Raw genomic sequence first — 16,507 nt, 5'->3', positions numbered from 1 at the left:
GGGTTGGGAGGTGGGACAGTGTGACCGTTGTCTCCATGGTGTTGTTGTGATAGTGAAGGGTTGGGAGGTGGGACAGTGTGACCGTTGTCTCCATGGTGTTGTGATAGTGAAGGGTTGGGAGGTGGGACAGTGTGACCGTTGTCTCCATGGTGTTGTGATAGTGAAGGGTTGGGAGGTGGGACAGTGTGACCGTTGTCTCCATGGTGTTGTTGTGATAGTGAAGGGTTGGGAAGTGGGACAGTGTGACCGTTGTCTCCATGGTGTTGTTGTGATAGTGAAGGGTTGGGAGGTGGGACAGTGTGACCGTTGTTTCCATGGTGTTGTTGTGATAGTGAAGGGTTGGGAGGTGGGACAGTGTGACCGTTGTCTCCATGGTGTTGTTGTGATAGTGAAGGGTTGGGAGGTGGGACAGTGTGACTGTTGTCTCCATGGTGTTGTTGTGATAGTGAAGGGTTGGGAGGTGGGACAGTGTGACTGTTGTCTCCATGGTGTTGTGATAGTGAAGGGTTGGGAGGTGGGACAGTGTGACCGTTGTTTCCATGGTGTTGTTGTGATAGTGAAGGGTTGGGAGGTGGGACAGTGTGACCGTTGTCTCCATGGTGTTGTTGTGATAGTGAAGGGTTGGGAGGTGGGACAGTGTGACCGTTGTCTCCATGGTGTTGTTGTGATAGTGAAGGGTTGGGAGGTGGGACAGTGTGACCGTTGTTTCCATGGTGTTGTTGTGATAGTGAAGGGTTGGGAGGTGGGACAGTGTGACTGTTGTCTCCATGGTGTTGTTGTGATAGTGAAGGGTTGGGAGGTGGGACAGTGTGACCGTTGTCTCCATGGTGTTGTGATAGTGAAGGGTTGGGAGGTGGGACAGTGTGACCGTTGTCTCCATGGTGTTGTGATAGTGAAGGGTTGGTAGGTGGGACAGTGTGACCGTTGTCTCCATGGTGTTGTTGTGATAGTGAAGGGTTGGGAGGTGGGACAGTGTGACCGTTGTCTCCATGGTGTTGTGATAGTGAAGGGTTGGGAGGTGGGACAGTGTGACCGTTGTCTCCATGGTGTTGTGATAGTGAAGGGTTGGTAGGTGGGACAGTGTGACCGTTGTCTCCATGGTGTTGTTGTGATAGTGAAGGGTTGGGAGGTGGGACAGTGTGACCGTTGTCTCCATGGTGTTGTGATAGTGAAGGGTTGGGAGGTGGGACAGTGTGACCGTTGTCTCCATGGTGTTGTTGTGATAGTGAAGGGTTGGGAGGTGGGACAGTGTGACCGTTGTCTCCATGGTGTTGTGATAGTGAAGGGTTGGGAGGTGGGACAGTGTGACCGTTGTCTCCATGGTGTTGTTGTGATAGTGAAGGGTTGGGAGGTGGGACAGTGTGACCGTTGTTTCCATGGTGTTGTGATAGTGAAGGGTTGGGAGGTGGGACAGTGTGACCGTTGTCTCCATGGTGTTGTTGTGATAGTGAAGGGTTGGGAGGTGGGACAGTGTGACTGTTGTCTCCATGGTGTTGTTGTGATAGTGAAGGGTTGGGAGGTGGGACAGTGTGACTGTTGTCTCCATGGTGTTGTGATAGTGAAGGGTTGGGAGGTGGGACAGTGTGACCGTTGTTTCCATGGTGTTGTTGTGATAGTGAAGGGTTGGGAGGTGGGACAGTGTGACCGTTGTTTCCATGGTGTTGTGATAGTGAAGGGTTGGGAGGTGGGACAGTGTGACCGTTGTCTCCATGGTGTTGTTGTGATAGTGAAGGGTTGGGAGGTGGGACAGTGTGACCGTTGTTTCCATGGTGTTGTTGTGATAGTGAAGGGTTGGGAGGTGGGACAGTGTGACTGTTGTCTCCATGGTGTTGTGATAGTGAAGGGTTGGGAGGTGGGACAGTGTGACCGTTGTTTCCATGGTGTTGTTGTGATAGTGAAGGGTTGGGAGGTGGGACAGTGTGACCGTTGTCCCCATGGTGTTGTTGTGATAGTGAAGGGTTGGGAGGTGGGACAGTGTGACCGTTGTCTCCATGGTGGTGTTGTTGTGATAGTGAAGGGTTGGGAGGTGGGACAGTGTGACCGTTGTCTCCATGGTGTTGTATGTCTCTGTGTGTACAGGGCGCCAACAGGGCAGCGGAGGATGCAGAGAGGGAGAGGAGAGCCGGTGAGGACAGACTGAGACAGGGACAGGCCAGGGCCCCTGCAGGGGCCAGAGGGATCCCCTCAGCCTCCGGACGACCCAGAGGAGCACAGGACGCAGCCGCACCCGCACCCCTTACGCCCACCTCACACACAGGTTAGTGAAATCACACACACAGGTTAGTGAAATCACACACACAGGTTAGTGAAATCACTGAATTGGTTAGATAAAGGTTGATCACCAGGTATGGAGGTGTATCTCTCTCTCTAACCCCAGGTATCTGTCCTCTATCCCAGGTATGGAGGTGTCTCTCTCTAACCCAGGTATCTGTCCTCTATCCCAGGTATGGAGGTCTCTCTAACCCCAGGTATCTGTCCTCTATCCCAGGTATGGAGGTCTCTAACCCCAGGTATCTGTCCTCTATCCCAGGTATGGAGGTCTCTCTCTAACCCCATGTATCTGTCCTCTATCCCAGGTATGGAGGTCTCTCTCTCTAACCCAGGTATGGAGGTGTCTCTCTCTAACCCAGGTATCTGTCCTCTATCCCAGGTATGGAGGTCTCTCTAACCCCAGGTATCTGTCCTCTATCCCAGGTATGGAGGTCTCTCTCTCTAACCCAGGTATGGAGGTCTCTAACCCAGGTATCTGTCCTCTATCCCAGGTATGGAGGTCTCTCTCTAACCCAGGTATCTGTCCTCTATCCCAGGTATGGAGGTCTCTAACCCCAGGTATCTGTCCTCTATCCCAGGTATGGAGGTCTCTAACCCCAGGTATCTGTCCTCTATCCCAGGTATGGAGCGGGAGAGGAAGGTCAGCATGCGTCTTCATCGTGGAGCTCCTGTCAACATCTCCTCCTCAGACCTGACTGGACGACAGGACTCACGCATGTCCACCTCACAGGTAATGACACAAACACACAGGTTAGACACACCACCACACACAACACCCCGTATTTCCACCTCACAGGTTAGACTCTCACACACTTCTCCCAGGTCTGAAAACGTCGTCATGTTTCTAGCCTTGTTTTAATAGTTCTTCATTCCTTTTCAACTCTCGCTGGTGACACTTTAACGATCAGCACCGCAGGGCGTCCACAACGATCAGCACTGCAGGCCGTCCACAAACAGTCACACAGGAATGTGAAACCTTTTCACTGGCATCATAAAAACATGACTGTAATGTTGCAGGGTGTCAGTGTTTCCCCTATATTCATTTAGCAGTGGCGGGCCACCGCTGAAGAATAAAATAAAAAGTGTCCTCTTAAAGGACTATAACCAGATATATAAAGTATGTAGAAAAGATAACAGACGGATATATATTATACATGAGATCATCTTTGAGAATGAACAATCACCAATATAAAAACTCGACGTTCAGGGAGAATCAGAAATTAAAACACGTTAGTTCCTAATGTTTGAGTCACTCAGATGGCATAGGAACACGGCATAGGAACACGGCATAGGAACACGGCATAGGAACACGGCATAGGAACACGGGCGTAGGAACACGGGCGTAGGAACACGGGCGTAGGAACACGGGCATAAGAACACGGCGTAGGAACACGGGCATAGGAACACGGCATAGGAACACGGCATAGGAACACGGCATAGGAACACGGCATAGGAACACGGGCGTAGAAACACGGGCATAAGAACACGGCGTAGGAACACGGCGTAGGAACACGGCGTAGGAACACGGGCATAGGAACACGGGCATAGGAACACGGGCATAGGAACACGGGCATAGGAACACGGCATAGGAACACGGGCATAGGAACACGGGCATAGGAACACGGGCATAGGAACACGGGCATAGGAACACGGGCATAGGAACACGGCATAGGAACACGGCAAAATGTGTAGAATTGCAGTAAACTAAAGTCCTGGGTGTGGCTCAGAGACCGGCTCTGAAACTCTGTGAATAAGCAGTGAAATGGCTAGAGAGAAAAAATACTCTGTATTCTGTGCTTGTTCATAATGTTTGGTCTAAACAAGGCACCGCTCCAATCAACGAATCTGTCAACGTCTAGCTAGTTTAGTTTATACAGACCCTCATGACGAACAGTCGCTGGCGTGTGACTGGTAACACCATATGGCTAAGCTGGCTGTCTGTTGGCATGAACAGGGTGAGAGGGGTCATGCTGTGTCGTGTTAATATTATGGAATTTATGAAGATCTAGGACAGGTAACCACGGTAACTAATATTTCATTGGGGGGGGGGGGTTTCAACAAAATGGTGTCCAAGATTCATAATTGTACACTACATGACCAAAAGTATGTGGACATCTGCTTGTCAAACATCCCATTCCAAAATAATGGGTATTAATATGGAGTTGGTCCCCCTTTGCTGCTATAACAGCCTCCAGTCTTCTGGGAAGGCTTTCCACTAGATGTTGGAACATTGCTGCGGGGACTTGCTTCCATTCAGCCACAAGAGCATTAGTGAGGTCGGGCACTGATGTTAGGCGATTAGGCCTGGCTCACAGTCAGCGTTCCAATTAATCCCAAAGGTTTTCAATGGAGTTGAGGTCAGGGCTTTTTGCAGGCCAGTCAAGTTCTTCCACACCGATCTAGACAAACTATTTCTGTGTGGACCTCGCTTTGTGCACGGGGACATTGTCATGCTGAAACAGGAAAGGGCCTTCCCAAAACTGTTGCCACAAAGTTGGAAGCACAGAATCGTCTAGAATGTCATTGTATCCTGTAGCGTTAAGGTTCCCTTCACTGGAACTAAGGGGCCGAGCCCAAATCCATTATTCCTCCTCCACCAAATTTTACAGTTGGCACTATGCATTGGGCAGGTAGCGTTCTCCTGGCATCCGCCAAACCCAGAATCGTCTGTCAGGCTGGAAGATGGTGATTCATCGATCCAGAGTCCAATGGCGGCAAGCTTTACACCACTCCAGCCAATTCTTGGCTGTGTGCGGCTGCTCATCCATGGAAACCCATTTCATGAAGCTCCCGACGAACAGTTCTTGTGCTGACGTTGCTTCCAGGGGCAGTTTGGAACTCAGTAGTGAGTGTTGCAACTGAGGACAGATGATTTTTGCACGTTTCAGCACTCGGAGGTCCTGTTCTGTGAGCTTGTGTGGCCTACCACTTCGCTACTAAGCCGTTGTTGCTCCTAGACGTTTCCACTTCACAATAACAGCACTTACAGTTGACCAGGGCAGCTCCAGCAGGGCAGAAATTAAACGAACTGACTTGTTGGAAAGGTGGCATCCTATGACGGTGCCACTTTGAAAGTCACTGAGCTCTTCAGTATGGACCATTCTACTGCCAATGTTTGTCTATGGAGATTGCATGGCTGTGTGCTCGATTTTATACACCTGTCAGCAACGGGTGTGGCTGAAATAGATGAATCTACTAATTTGAAGGGGTGTCCACATACTTTTGTGTGTGTATATATAGTGTATTGAATGGAGATGAACAAAAAGTCTCTCTATATAAGTTTGGTGCAGAAACCACTCCAGCACTTTTCAACCTCCATCTAATACTGATAAAATACCCTACTACACTTCATTTTAGAAACATTTAGACATCTTGACTTCTTTATAGCATCTTTTAGTAATGTGCTGCCAGACAATTCTAGTCCTGTTTTCCCTCCTAACAAGTTGGTCCACCACAACAGCATTGTTCAACCTCTAACAGTATTCTCCTAACAGTGACACATCTTGGCTTCTTCATAGCATCTTTTTTAGGTCGCTTCTCAAATGGAACCCTAATCCCTCTATGGTGCACTACTTGGGCGCTGGTTAAAAGTATTGTACGATACAGTGCATTAGGACAGTATTCAGACCCCTTGACTTTTTCCACATTTTGTTACATTACAGCCTTATTATGAAATGGATAAAAAATAAAATAATCTTCATAAATCTACACACAATACCCCATAATGACATCACAATACCCCATAATGACATCACAATAGCCCATAATGACAAAGCAATTTACACAAGTATTCAGACCCTTTACTCAGTACTTTGTTGAAGCAACTTTGGCAGCGATTACAGCGTTGATTCTTCTTGGGTATGACGCTACAAGCTTTGCACACCTGTATTTGGGGAGTTTCTCCCATTAATCTCTGGAGATCCTCTCAAGCTCTGTCAGGTTGGATGAGAAGTGTCGCTGCATAGCAGTGACTTGTCCCGAAGCCACTCTTGCATTTTCTTGGTTGTGTGCTTAGGGTCGTTGTCCTGTTGGAAGGTGAACCTTCGCCTCAGTCTGAGGTCCTGAGCGCTCTGGAGCAGGTTTTCATCAAGGATTTCTCTGTACTTTGCTCTGTTCAAATTTACCTCAATCCTGACTAGTCTCCCAGTCCATGCCGCTGAAAAACATCCCCACAGCATGATGCTGCCACCACCATGCTTCACCGTAGGCATGATGCCAGGTTTCCTCCAGACGTGACGCTTGGCATTCAGTCCAAAGACTTCAATCTTGGTTTCATCAGACCAGAGAATCTTGCTTCTCATGGTCTGAGAGTCCTTTAGGTGCTTTTTGGCAAACTCCAAGCGGGCTGTCGTGCTTTTTACTGAGGAGTGGCTTCCGTCTGGCCACTCCACCATAAAGGCCTGATTGGTAGAGTGCTGCAGAGATGGTTGTCCTTCTGGAAGGTTCTCCATCTCCACAGAGGAACTCTGGAGCTCTGTCAGTGACCATCGGGTTCTTGTTCACCTCCCTGACCAAGTCCCTTCTCTCCCGATTGCTCAGTTTGGCCAGCTCTAGCTCTTAGTGATTCCAAACTTCTTCCATTTAAGAATGATGGGGGCCACTGTGTTCTTGGGGACCTTCAATGCTGCAGAAATGTTTTGGTTCCCTTCCCCAGACCCGTGCCTCGACACAATCCTGTCTCGGAGCTCTACGGACAATTCCTTCAACCTCATGGCTTGGTTTTTGCTCTGACATGCGCTGTCAACTGTGGGACCTTAAATAGACAGGTGTGTGCCTGTCCAAATCATGTCCAATCAATTGAAGTTGTAGAAACATCTCAAGGAAGATCAATGGAAACAGGATGCATCTGAGCTCAATTTCGAGTCTGAATACTTATGTAAATAAGGTATTTCTGTTTGTTTTTTTGGTTTTGTTTTTCAAAAAACTTTTGTCTTCGTTATTAATGGGTAGATTGATTGAGGGAAAACATTTAATTTAATCCATTTTAGAATAAGAGTAACGTAACAAAATGTAGAACAAGGGGAAGGGGTGTGAATACTTTCTGAATGTAGTGTATGTGGAATACGATCCCATTTGGAACACACCTTTAGTAATGTGCTATTAGCCAGTTGTAGTGTTGTTTTACCTCACACTCGGTTGTCTCCCCCTCACCGCCCCCCCTCCTCTCACCAACTCAGAATAGCATTTCCTTCGATCATCATCTGAGAAAGTAGCAGCTCGTCATGTCCTGGTGTGAACGGCTGGCTGGCTGCACCCGGTGAGTCACCACTGGTATCCCAAATGGCACCCTATTCACTATGTCGTGCACTACTTTTGACCAGGTCCTATAGGGGGTAGTGGTCGGGAAGTAGTGCACTATAATATAGGGGAAAGGATGCCATTTTGGATACAGTCATGTTAGGTAAGAGTGTGGGTGTAGGTGTCCCTTCAACCTCACACTAATCCCCCTCCCTTTAGTGATATCTATAGGCTTCAGGCGTCCGCGGGCTTCTGGTCAACACTAGTGATTCTTCAATGAAGTGTTTGTTGTCATTCAATGAGAGAGGACTCGTTTTTTTTTTCATGCACATTTCTTTCATTGAGAAATACTCCACCGAACTTAGATGTGAAGTTACACAACTAAGAACTCCTTGGCAAAAACTTCAATTTATGACAGATTTCTGGAGTTATCGCAACTTAATTCTGGCTACGGCGTCTCAAGATGGACAAACAGTACTATTGCCGCTTTTTTCTCGTTTTTCAAGCAAAGGTTTTTTTAAGGGAGTATGCGAGCACCCTTGTTTGGTTCGCCTAGCCGAGTTCAGCTAGGCTCCAGATGAATGGAAGCATGCTGACGCCTTTCGGCTACGTCTTGATAGTCTAAAGACTATTTCACCCCCCCCCCCCCCCCCCCCTATAGATATATCTATGGGTTAGGCTACGTCTTGATAGTCTAAAGACTATTTCACCCCCACACTATAGATATATCTATGGGTTAGGCTACGTCTTGATAGTCTAAAGACTATTTCACCCCCCCCCCCCCTATATAAATATCTATGGGTTAGGCTACGTCTTGATAGCCACACTGTTACCATACCTTCTTCAGACTGTCAGCTCCCAACCTCACCCTAACCCCCTATAGAAACAGGTCACATCTCAATAGTCTATAGCCAAGTCTATATATAGTATGACTCAGGTCTAAAGTGACTTGACAGGTGAAAAGGTGAAACAGACAGGTGTCTGTGACAGGTGAAAAGGTATTTTACACTCAGAGATCCAGAGTATGCCATAGTAGAAACACCCCGTAAGGCTCCACTCTGGAAACTCCGGTTCTGGAGGACCAGAAACATTCCATTCTGGAACTCTTGGTGATGTAATAAAGAAGAGATGGAGTTCTATCCACAGATTCAGTTCCATGTTCTTTCCATGTTCCACATTCCCCAATGAATAGGAATTCCAGTTCTCTAAAACAAGGATTCTAACCGTCTCTGAACCCTCATGACCTTGTAAAATAGTTCATAACCCCTGTACTTGACCACAGCCCTCCTTAACTAGGTCTGGTTCTCCTCATGACCTTACAAGACTGTAGGATATGGGCTATATAACATAAGTTTTAAGGTAGACCTTCACTGACCCTGACAATACCCTCTGTTAGGTAGTGTTTGGTTTAAGCTCTTCCATTCACAGTTCTGAGGTGGTTTGGGTTTCTGTATGTTCTCTGAGATGGTTTGGGTTTCTGTATGTTCTCTGAGATGGTTTGGGTTTCTGTATGTTCTCTGAGATGGTTTGGGTTTCTGTAAGTTCTCTGAGATGGTTTGGGTTTCTGTAAGTTCTCTGAGATGGTTTGGGTTTCTGTAAGTTCTCTGAGATGGTTTGGGTTTCTGTAAGTTCTCGGAGATGGTTTGGGTTTCTGTATGTTCTCTGAGATGGTTTGGGTTTCTGTATGTAACAGCCACTGCCAGATGCCTGACTGTATTTATACAGAAATAATTAACTATAATCCACCTGCTGCATCCAAACACCCTCATCCAAACTATCATTTCAGTTTGATGTTCTCAAACTAAACGTGTGCGTGTGTGTGCGTGTGTGTGCGTGTGTGTGCGTGTGTGTGCGTGTGTGTGCGTGTGTGTGCGTGTGTGTGCGTGTGTGTGTGTGTGTGCGTGCGTGTGCGTGTGCGTGTGTGTGTGTGTGTGTGTGTGTGCCAGCCAGTTGAGGAAATAGAGAAAGTATTGTTGTAATACTCCAGTGTTCTGGCTGCAACTTGCCCTCCTTATTGAATGGCTGGCATTCACCTGTTACACTATTATACTGTTAATATACACTGTTATATTACTATTAGACTGTTAATATATATACTGTTATATTACTATTAGACTGTTAATATATATACTGTTATATTACTATTAGACTGTTAATATATATACTGTTATATTACTATTAGACTGTTAATATATATACTGTTATATTACTATTAGACTGTTAATATATATACTGTTATATTACTATTAGACTGTTAATATATATACTGTTATATTACTATTAGACTGTTAATATATATACTGTTATATTACTATTAGACTGTTAATATATATACTGTTATATTACTATTATACTGTTAATATATATATACTGTTATATTACTATTAGACTGTTAATATATATACACTGTTATATTACTATTAGACTGTTAATATATATACACTGTTATAATACTATTAGACTGTTAATATATATACTGTTATATTACTATTAGACCGTTAATATATATACTGTTATATTACTATTAGACTGTTAATATATACTGTTATATTACTATTAGACTGTTAATATATATACTGTTATATTACTATTAGACTGTTAATATATATACTGTTATATTACTATTAGACTGTTAATATATATACTGTTATATTACTTATTAGACTGTTAATATATATACTGTTATATTACTTAGACTGTTAATATATATACTGTTATATTACTATTAGACTGTTAATATATATATACTGTTATATTACTATTATACTGTTAATATATATATACTGTTATATTACTATTAGACTGTTAATATATATACACTGTTATATTACTATTAGACTGTTAATATATATACACTGTTATATTACTATTAGACTGTTAATATATATACACTGTTATATTACTATTAGACTGTTAATATATATACTGTTATATTACTATTAGACTGTTAATATATATACTGTTATATTACTATTAGACTGTTAATATACACTGTTATATTACTATTAGACTGTTAATATATATACTGTTATATTACTATTAGACTGTTAATATATATACTGTTATATTACTATTAGACTGTTAATATACACTGTTATATTACTATTAGACTGTTAATATATATACTGTTATATTACTATTAGACTGTTAATATATATACTGTTATATTACTATTAGACTGTTAATATATATACTGTTATATTACTATTAGACTGTTAATATATATACTGTTATATTACTATTAGACTGTTAATATATATACTGTTATATTACTATTAGACTGTTAATATATATACTGTTATATTACTATTAGACTGTTAATATTATATTACTGTTATATATTTTAAAGAAATATATAATAATGATTTGACCTTTATTTAACTAGGCAAGTCAGTTAAGAACAAATTCTATTTACAATGACGGCCTACTGGGGAACAGTGGGTTAACTACCTTGTTCAGGGGCAGAACGACAGATCTTTACTTTGTCAGCTCGGGGATTCGATCTCGCAACCTTTCGGTTATTGGCCCAACGCTCTAACCACTAGGCTACCTGCCGCCCCACTGGATGTTCAGTTCGACTCTCTTCCTGTCTAGAGGCATAATCACTGTCCTCTAGTCACGTTAATACATCCTTCAATCAGCTTATAGAAAGACCATGATGTACGTGACAGAAGTGTCTGTTCTGTTCTTTTGTTCTGTCTCTGTCACTCATGGACCCTTCTCGCCCTCTAGTGGAGGGAGGCCACATTACAGCCCAGCCTCAGTCCTCTCCACAATCCTGTTGCTTATCAAATCACATGTTATTGGTCACATACATATATTTAGCAGATGTTATTGGTCCATACACATATTTAGCAGATGTTATTGGTCCATACACATATTTAGCAGATGTTATTGGTCCATACACATATTTAGCAGATGTTATTGGTCACATACACATATTTAACAGATGTTATTGGTCACATACACATATTTAGCAGATATTATTGGTCACATACACGTGTTTAGCAGATGTTATTGGTCACATACACATATTTAGCAGATGTTATTGGTCACATACACGTGTTTAGCAGATGTTATTGGTCACATACACGTGTTTAGCAGATGTTATTGGTCACATACACATATTTAACCGATGTTATTGGTCACATACACGTATTTAGCAGATGTTATTGGTCCATACACCTATTTAGCAGATGTTATTGGTCACATATTTAACAGATGTTATTGGACACATACACCTATTTAACAGATGTTATTGCTGATTAGTGGTCTCCCTAGTGGTCTCCCTAGTAGTCTCCCCTAGTGGTCTCCCGAGTGGTCTGCCCTAGTGGTCTCCCGAGTGGTCTCCCGAGTGGCACAGCGGTCTAAGGCACTGCTTCTCAGTGCTTGAGGCCTCACTACAGACACTCTGGTTCGATTCCAGGCTGTATTCCAGGCTGTAACCGGCTGTGATTGGGAGTCCCATAGGGCGGCGCACAATTGGCCCAGCTTCGTCCGGGTTTGGCCGGTGTAAGCCGTCATTGTAGATAAGAATTTGGTTAAAATATTTGTAAAAATGCCCTACAACAGGTCATCAGACTGTTAAATAGCCATCACTAGCCAGCTTCTACCCGGTTAGGTAACCCTGCACATTAGAGGCTGCTGCCCCATATACATAGACTTGAAATCCCTGGCCACTCTAATAATAGAACACTAGTCACTTTAATAATGTTTACATATTTTACATTACTCATCTCATATGTATATACTGTATTCTATTCTACTGTATCTTAGTCTATGCCGCTTTGACACTGCTCGTCCAAATATGTATATATTCTTAATTCCATTCCTTTACTTAGATTTGTGTGAATTGTTGTGCAATTATTAGATATTATTTGTTAGATATTACTGTACCGTTTCGCTCCACCTGCAATAACATCTGCTAAACGTGTATATTTGATTTTTGTAGCGAAATGTAACTTATTCTGTTGGAAACGTGACGTATAGAACTGAATGGATCACTGTTCTACATTACTGAAAATCTAGCCTGGTCCCAGATCAGTGGTCTCCTTCTATAGCCTGGTCCCAGATCTGTTGTCTCCTTCTATAACCTGGTCCCAGATCTGTCGTCTCCTTCTATAACCTGGTCCCAGATCTGTCGTCTCCTTCTATAGCCTGGTCCCAGATCTGTCGTCTTCTTCTATAGCCTGGTCCCAGATCTGTCGTCTCCTTCTATAGCCTGGTCCCAGATCTGTCGTCTCCTTCTATAGCCTGGTCCCAGATCTGTCGTCTCCTTCTATAGCCTGGTCCCAGATCTGTCGTCTCCTTCTATAGCCTGGTCCCAGATCTGTCGTCTCCTTCTATAGCCTGGTCCCAGATCTGTCGTCTCCTTCTATAGCCTGGTCCCAGATCTGTCGTCTCCTTCTATAGCCTGGTCCCAGATCTGTCGTCTCCTTCTATAGCCTGGTCCCAGATCTGTCGTCTCCTTCTATAGCCTGGTCCCAGATCTGTCGTCTCTTTCTATAGCCTGGTCCCAGATCTGTCGTCTCCTTCTATAGCCTGGTCCCAGATCTGTCGTCTCCTTCTATAGCCTGGTCCCAGATCTGTGGTCGTCTTCTATAACCTGGTCCCAGATCTGTCGTCTCCTTCTATAGCCTGGTCCCGGATCAGTGGTCTCCTTCTATAACCTGGTCCCGGATCAGTGGTCTCCTTCTATAGCCTGGTCCCGGATCAGTGGTCTCCTTCTATAGCCTGGTCCCGGATCAGTGGTCTCCTTCTATAGCCTGGTCCCGGATCTGTCGTCTCCTTCTATAGCCTGGTCCCGGATCTGTCGTCTCCTTCTATAGCCTGGTCCCAGATCTGTCGTCTCCTTCTATAGCCTGGTCCCAGATCTGTCGTCTCCTTCTGTAGCCTGGTCCCAGATCTGTCGTCTCCTTCTGTAGCCTGGTCCCAGATCTGTCGTCTCCTTCTGTAGCCTGGTCCCAGATCTGTTGTCTCCTTCTGTAGCCTGGTCCCAGATCTGTTGTCTCCTTCTGTAGCCTGGTCCCAGATCTGTTGTCTCCTTCTATAGCCTGGTCCCAGATCTGTTGTCTCCTTCTATAGCCTGGTCCCAGATCTGTTGTCTCCTTCTATAGCCTGGTCCCAGATCTGTTGTCTCCTTCTATAGCCTGGTCCCAGATCTGTTGTCTCCTTCTATAGCCTGGTCCCAGATCTGTTGTCTCCTTCTATAGCCTGGTCCCAGATCTGTTGTCTCCTTCTATAGCCTGGTTCCAGATCTGTTGTCTCCTTCTATAGCCTGGTCCCAGATCAGTTTGTGCTCTTGCCAACTCCATTGTGAAGCCACCCATTACAAGGTGTGACAAGGAGTTGCCATTATAGCACAAACGGGCTGATGCTCATATCAGACTACAGAGAATTTCTATCTGAACATTCTATCTGAACATTCTGGAATGTTACACCTTGCCAAATAATGAGCTCCATCTCATTAATATTCCAGTCTATAAAATATGAATGTCCTCATCATTTGAGTACTTAACCAGCACAGTGGTGAGACAGTGAGTGGTGCTGTCTGGTAATGTGGATGTTATTGACCCCTGCTGGTGCTCTGTCTGTCTGGCTTTATAACCTGGATGTTTGTAGACTATAGACTGTAATATTTGTGGGCTGTCCCTCCCCTCTCTCTCTGTCTGTCTGTCTCTATAACCTGGATGTTTGTAGACTATAGACTGTAATATTTGAGGGCTGTCCCTCCCCTCTCTCTCTGTCTGTCTGTCTCTATAACCTGGATGTTTGTAGACGATAGACTGTAATATTTGAGGGCTGTCCCTCCCCTCTCTCTCTGTCTGTCTCTATAACCTGGATGTTTGTCGACTATAGACTGTAATATTTGAGGGCTGTCCCTCCCCTCTCTCTCTGTCTGTCTGTCTCTATAACCTGGATGTTTGTAGACTATAGACTGTAATATTTGAGGGCTGTCCCTCCCCTCTCTCTCTGTCTGTCTGTCTCTATAACCTGGATGTTTGTAGACGATAGACTGTAATATTTGAGGGCTGTCCCTCCCCTCTCTCTCTGTCTGTCTCTATAACCTGGATGTTTGTCGACTATAGACTGTAATATTTGAGGGCTGTCCCTCCCCTCTCTCTCTGTCTGTCTGTCTCTATAACCTGGATGTTTGTAGACGATAGACTGTAATATTTGAGGGCTGTCCCTCCCCTCTCTCTCGGTCTGTCTGTCTCTATAACCTGGATGTTTGTCGACTATAGACTGTAATATTTGAGGGCTGTCCCTCCCCTCTCTCTCGGTCTGTCTGTCTCTATAACCTGGATGTTTGTAGACGATAGACTGTAATATTTGAGGGCTGTCCCTCCCCTCTCTCTCTCTCTGTCTGTCTCTATAACCTGGATGTTTGTAGACGATAGACTGTAATATTTGAGGGCTGTCCCTCCCCTCTCTCTCTGTCTGTCTCTATAACCTGGATGTTTGTCGACTATAGACTGTAATATTTGAGGGCTGTCCCTCCCCTCTCTCTCTCTCTGTCTGTCTCTATAACCTGGATGTTTGTCGACTATAGACTGTAATATTTGAGGGCTGTCCCTCCCCTCTCTCTCGGTCTGTCTGTCTCTATAACCTGGATGTTTGTAGACGATAGACTGTAATATTTGAGGGCTGTCCCTCCCCTCGCTCTCTGTCTGTCTCTATAACCTGGATGTTTGTAGACGATAGACTGTAATATTTGAGGGCTGTCCCTCCCCTCTCTCTCTCTCTGTCTGTCTCTATAACCTGGATGTTTGTAGACGATAGACTGTAATATTTGAGGGCTGTCCCTCCCCTCTCTCTCTCTCTGTCTGTCTCTATAACCTGGATGTTTGTAGACGATAGACTGTAATATTTGAGGGCTGTCCCTCCCTCCCTCCTTGTGTTGTGTTCAACCTCTTAAATCCCTCCAAGTCCCCTTTTCTAATGTGTAATGTCACTGTTGTATCTATGGCTACTCTACTAACTTCTCTCTCTCTCTGTCTGTCCCCCCCCCCCCTCTCTCTCTCCTCCAGGCTCTCTCTCGTGTCACCCCCAGTGGCCTCCAGTCAGCAGCCCCTCGATGAGTCCCTCTGTCCCCCATCACCACCACCATCATCCTGGAGGGTTAAACCATGCACGGCCCTAACCATACCACACACCAACACACACTTCAATACCTGTAGGACGCTTACTGAAACAACCAGTCAACCCATCAGATGCCTGGACTCTTACACAATCAACCAATCAAAAGGCAGGACAAGGACCTCTTCATCCGCTCTCAACTCCATCCATCCAACCAGCCAATCAAAACACACAGACTGATGCTCTGCCTCTTTGACATCAACTGATCTCTGCTAAGTAACACGCTCATGCTGTTGTAACAGGGTGGATGACACACACACACACTCACACTCACACTCACACTCACACACACACACACACTCAGACACTCACACACACACACGACTCAGAGAGCGTTCAGCCGTGCTCTTGATATCACTTTGTCAGAGGACGTCTGGCTTTGGACGCGGAGGAGATGAGACGGGGATGGAGGAGGAGAAACGAGAGGGGAAGGAGGGATTTTGTTGCCCCTGGCACACCCAGAACAGTCACTGCCCCCCCCCCCCCCTGCTATGTAAACCCTAGCGAGGACACTGACATGGGGCACACAGACCTACTTAACGCCCCTTACACGCCTCATCCTCCACCGCTTCTCTCCATCTCTCCTCCTCCATCGCTTCTCTCCCTCTCTCCTCCTCCACCGCTTCTCTCCCTCTCTCCCCCTCCATCGCTTCTCTCCCTCTCTCCTCCTCCATCGCTTCTCTCCCTCTCTCCTCCTCCATCGCTTCTCTCCCTCTCCTCCCCCTCCATCGCTTCTCTCCCTCTCTCCTCCTCCATCGCTTCTCTCCCTCTCTCCTCCTCCACCGCTTCTCTCCCTCTCTCCTCCTCCATCGCTTCTCTCCCTCTCTCCTCCTCCATCGCTTCTCTCCCTCTCTCCTCC

General features: G+C 45.3%; 1 protein-coding gene across 3 annotated transcripts in view; it reads left to right on the top strand.

The window, feature by feature from the left end:
* Nucleotides 1-16,304, top strand: part of LOC120042781 (casein kinase I) — an 82,115-nt gene extending 65,811 nt beyond the window's left edge. Inside the window, exons 7-9 of one of the 3 annotated variants that reach the window (XM_038987586.1) lie at nucleotides 2,080-2,257; nucleotides 2,892-3,001; nucleotides 15,540-16,304. In XM_038987586.1, coding sequence (XP_038843514.1) covers nucleotides 2,080-2,257; nucleotides 2,892-3,001; nucleotides 15,540-15,590 — 339 coding nt within the window. In that variant the 3' untranslated portion in view covers nucleotides 15,591-16,304. Of the gene's footprint in view, nucleotides 1-2,079; nucleotides 2,258-2,397; nucleotides 2,579-2,891; nucleotides 3,002-15,539 lie in introns of those variants that run through there. The other 2 variants (XM_038987588.1, XM_038987587.1) reach the window with 2 other exon arrangements.
* Nucleotides 16,305-16,507: the final 203 nt, after the last annotated feature.

This window comes from Salvelinus namaycush, unplaced genomic scaffold (assembly GCF_016432855.1).
Source record: "Salvelinus namaycush isolate Seneca unplaced genomic scaffold, SaNama_1.0 Scaffold78, whole genome shotgun sequence".
Lineage (NCBI taxonomy): Eukaryota > Metazoa > Chordata > Actinopteri > Salmoniformes > Salmonidae > Salvelinus > Salvelinus namaycush.
Note: the sequence above shows the minus strand (reverse complement) of the source record. Positions and strands in the feature narration are given on the sequence as shown.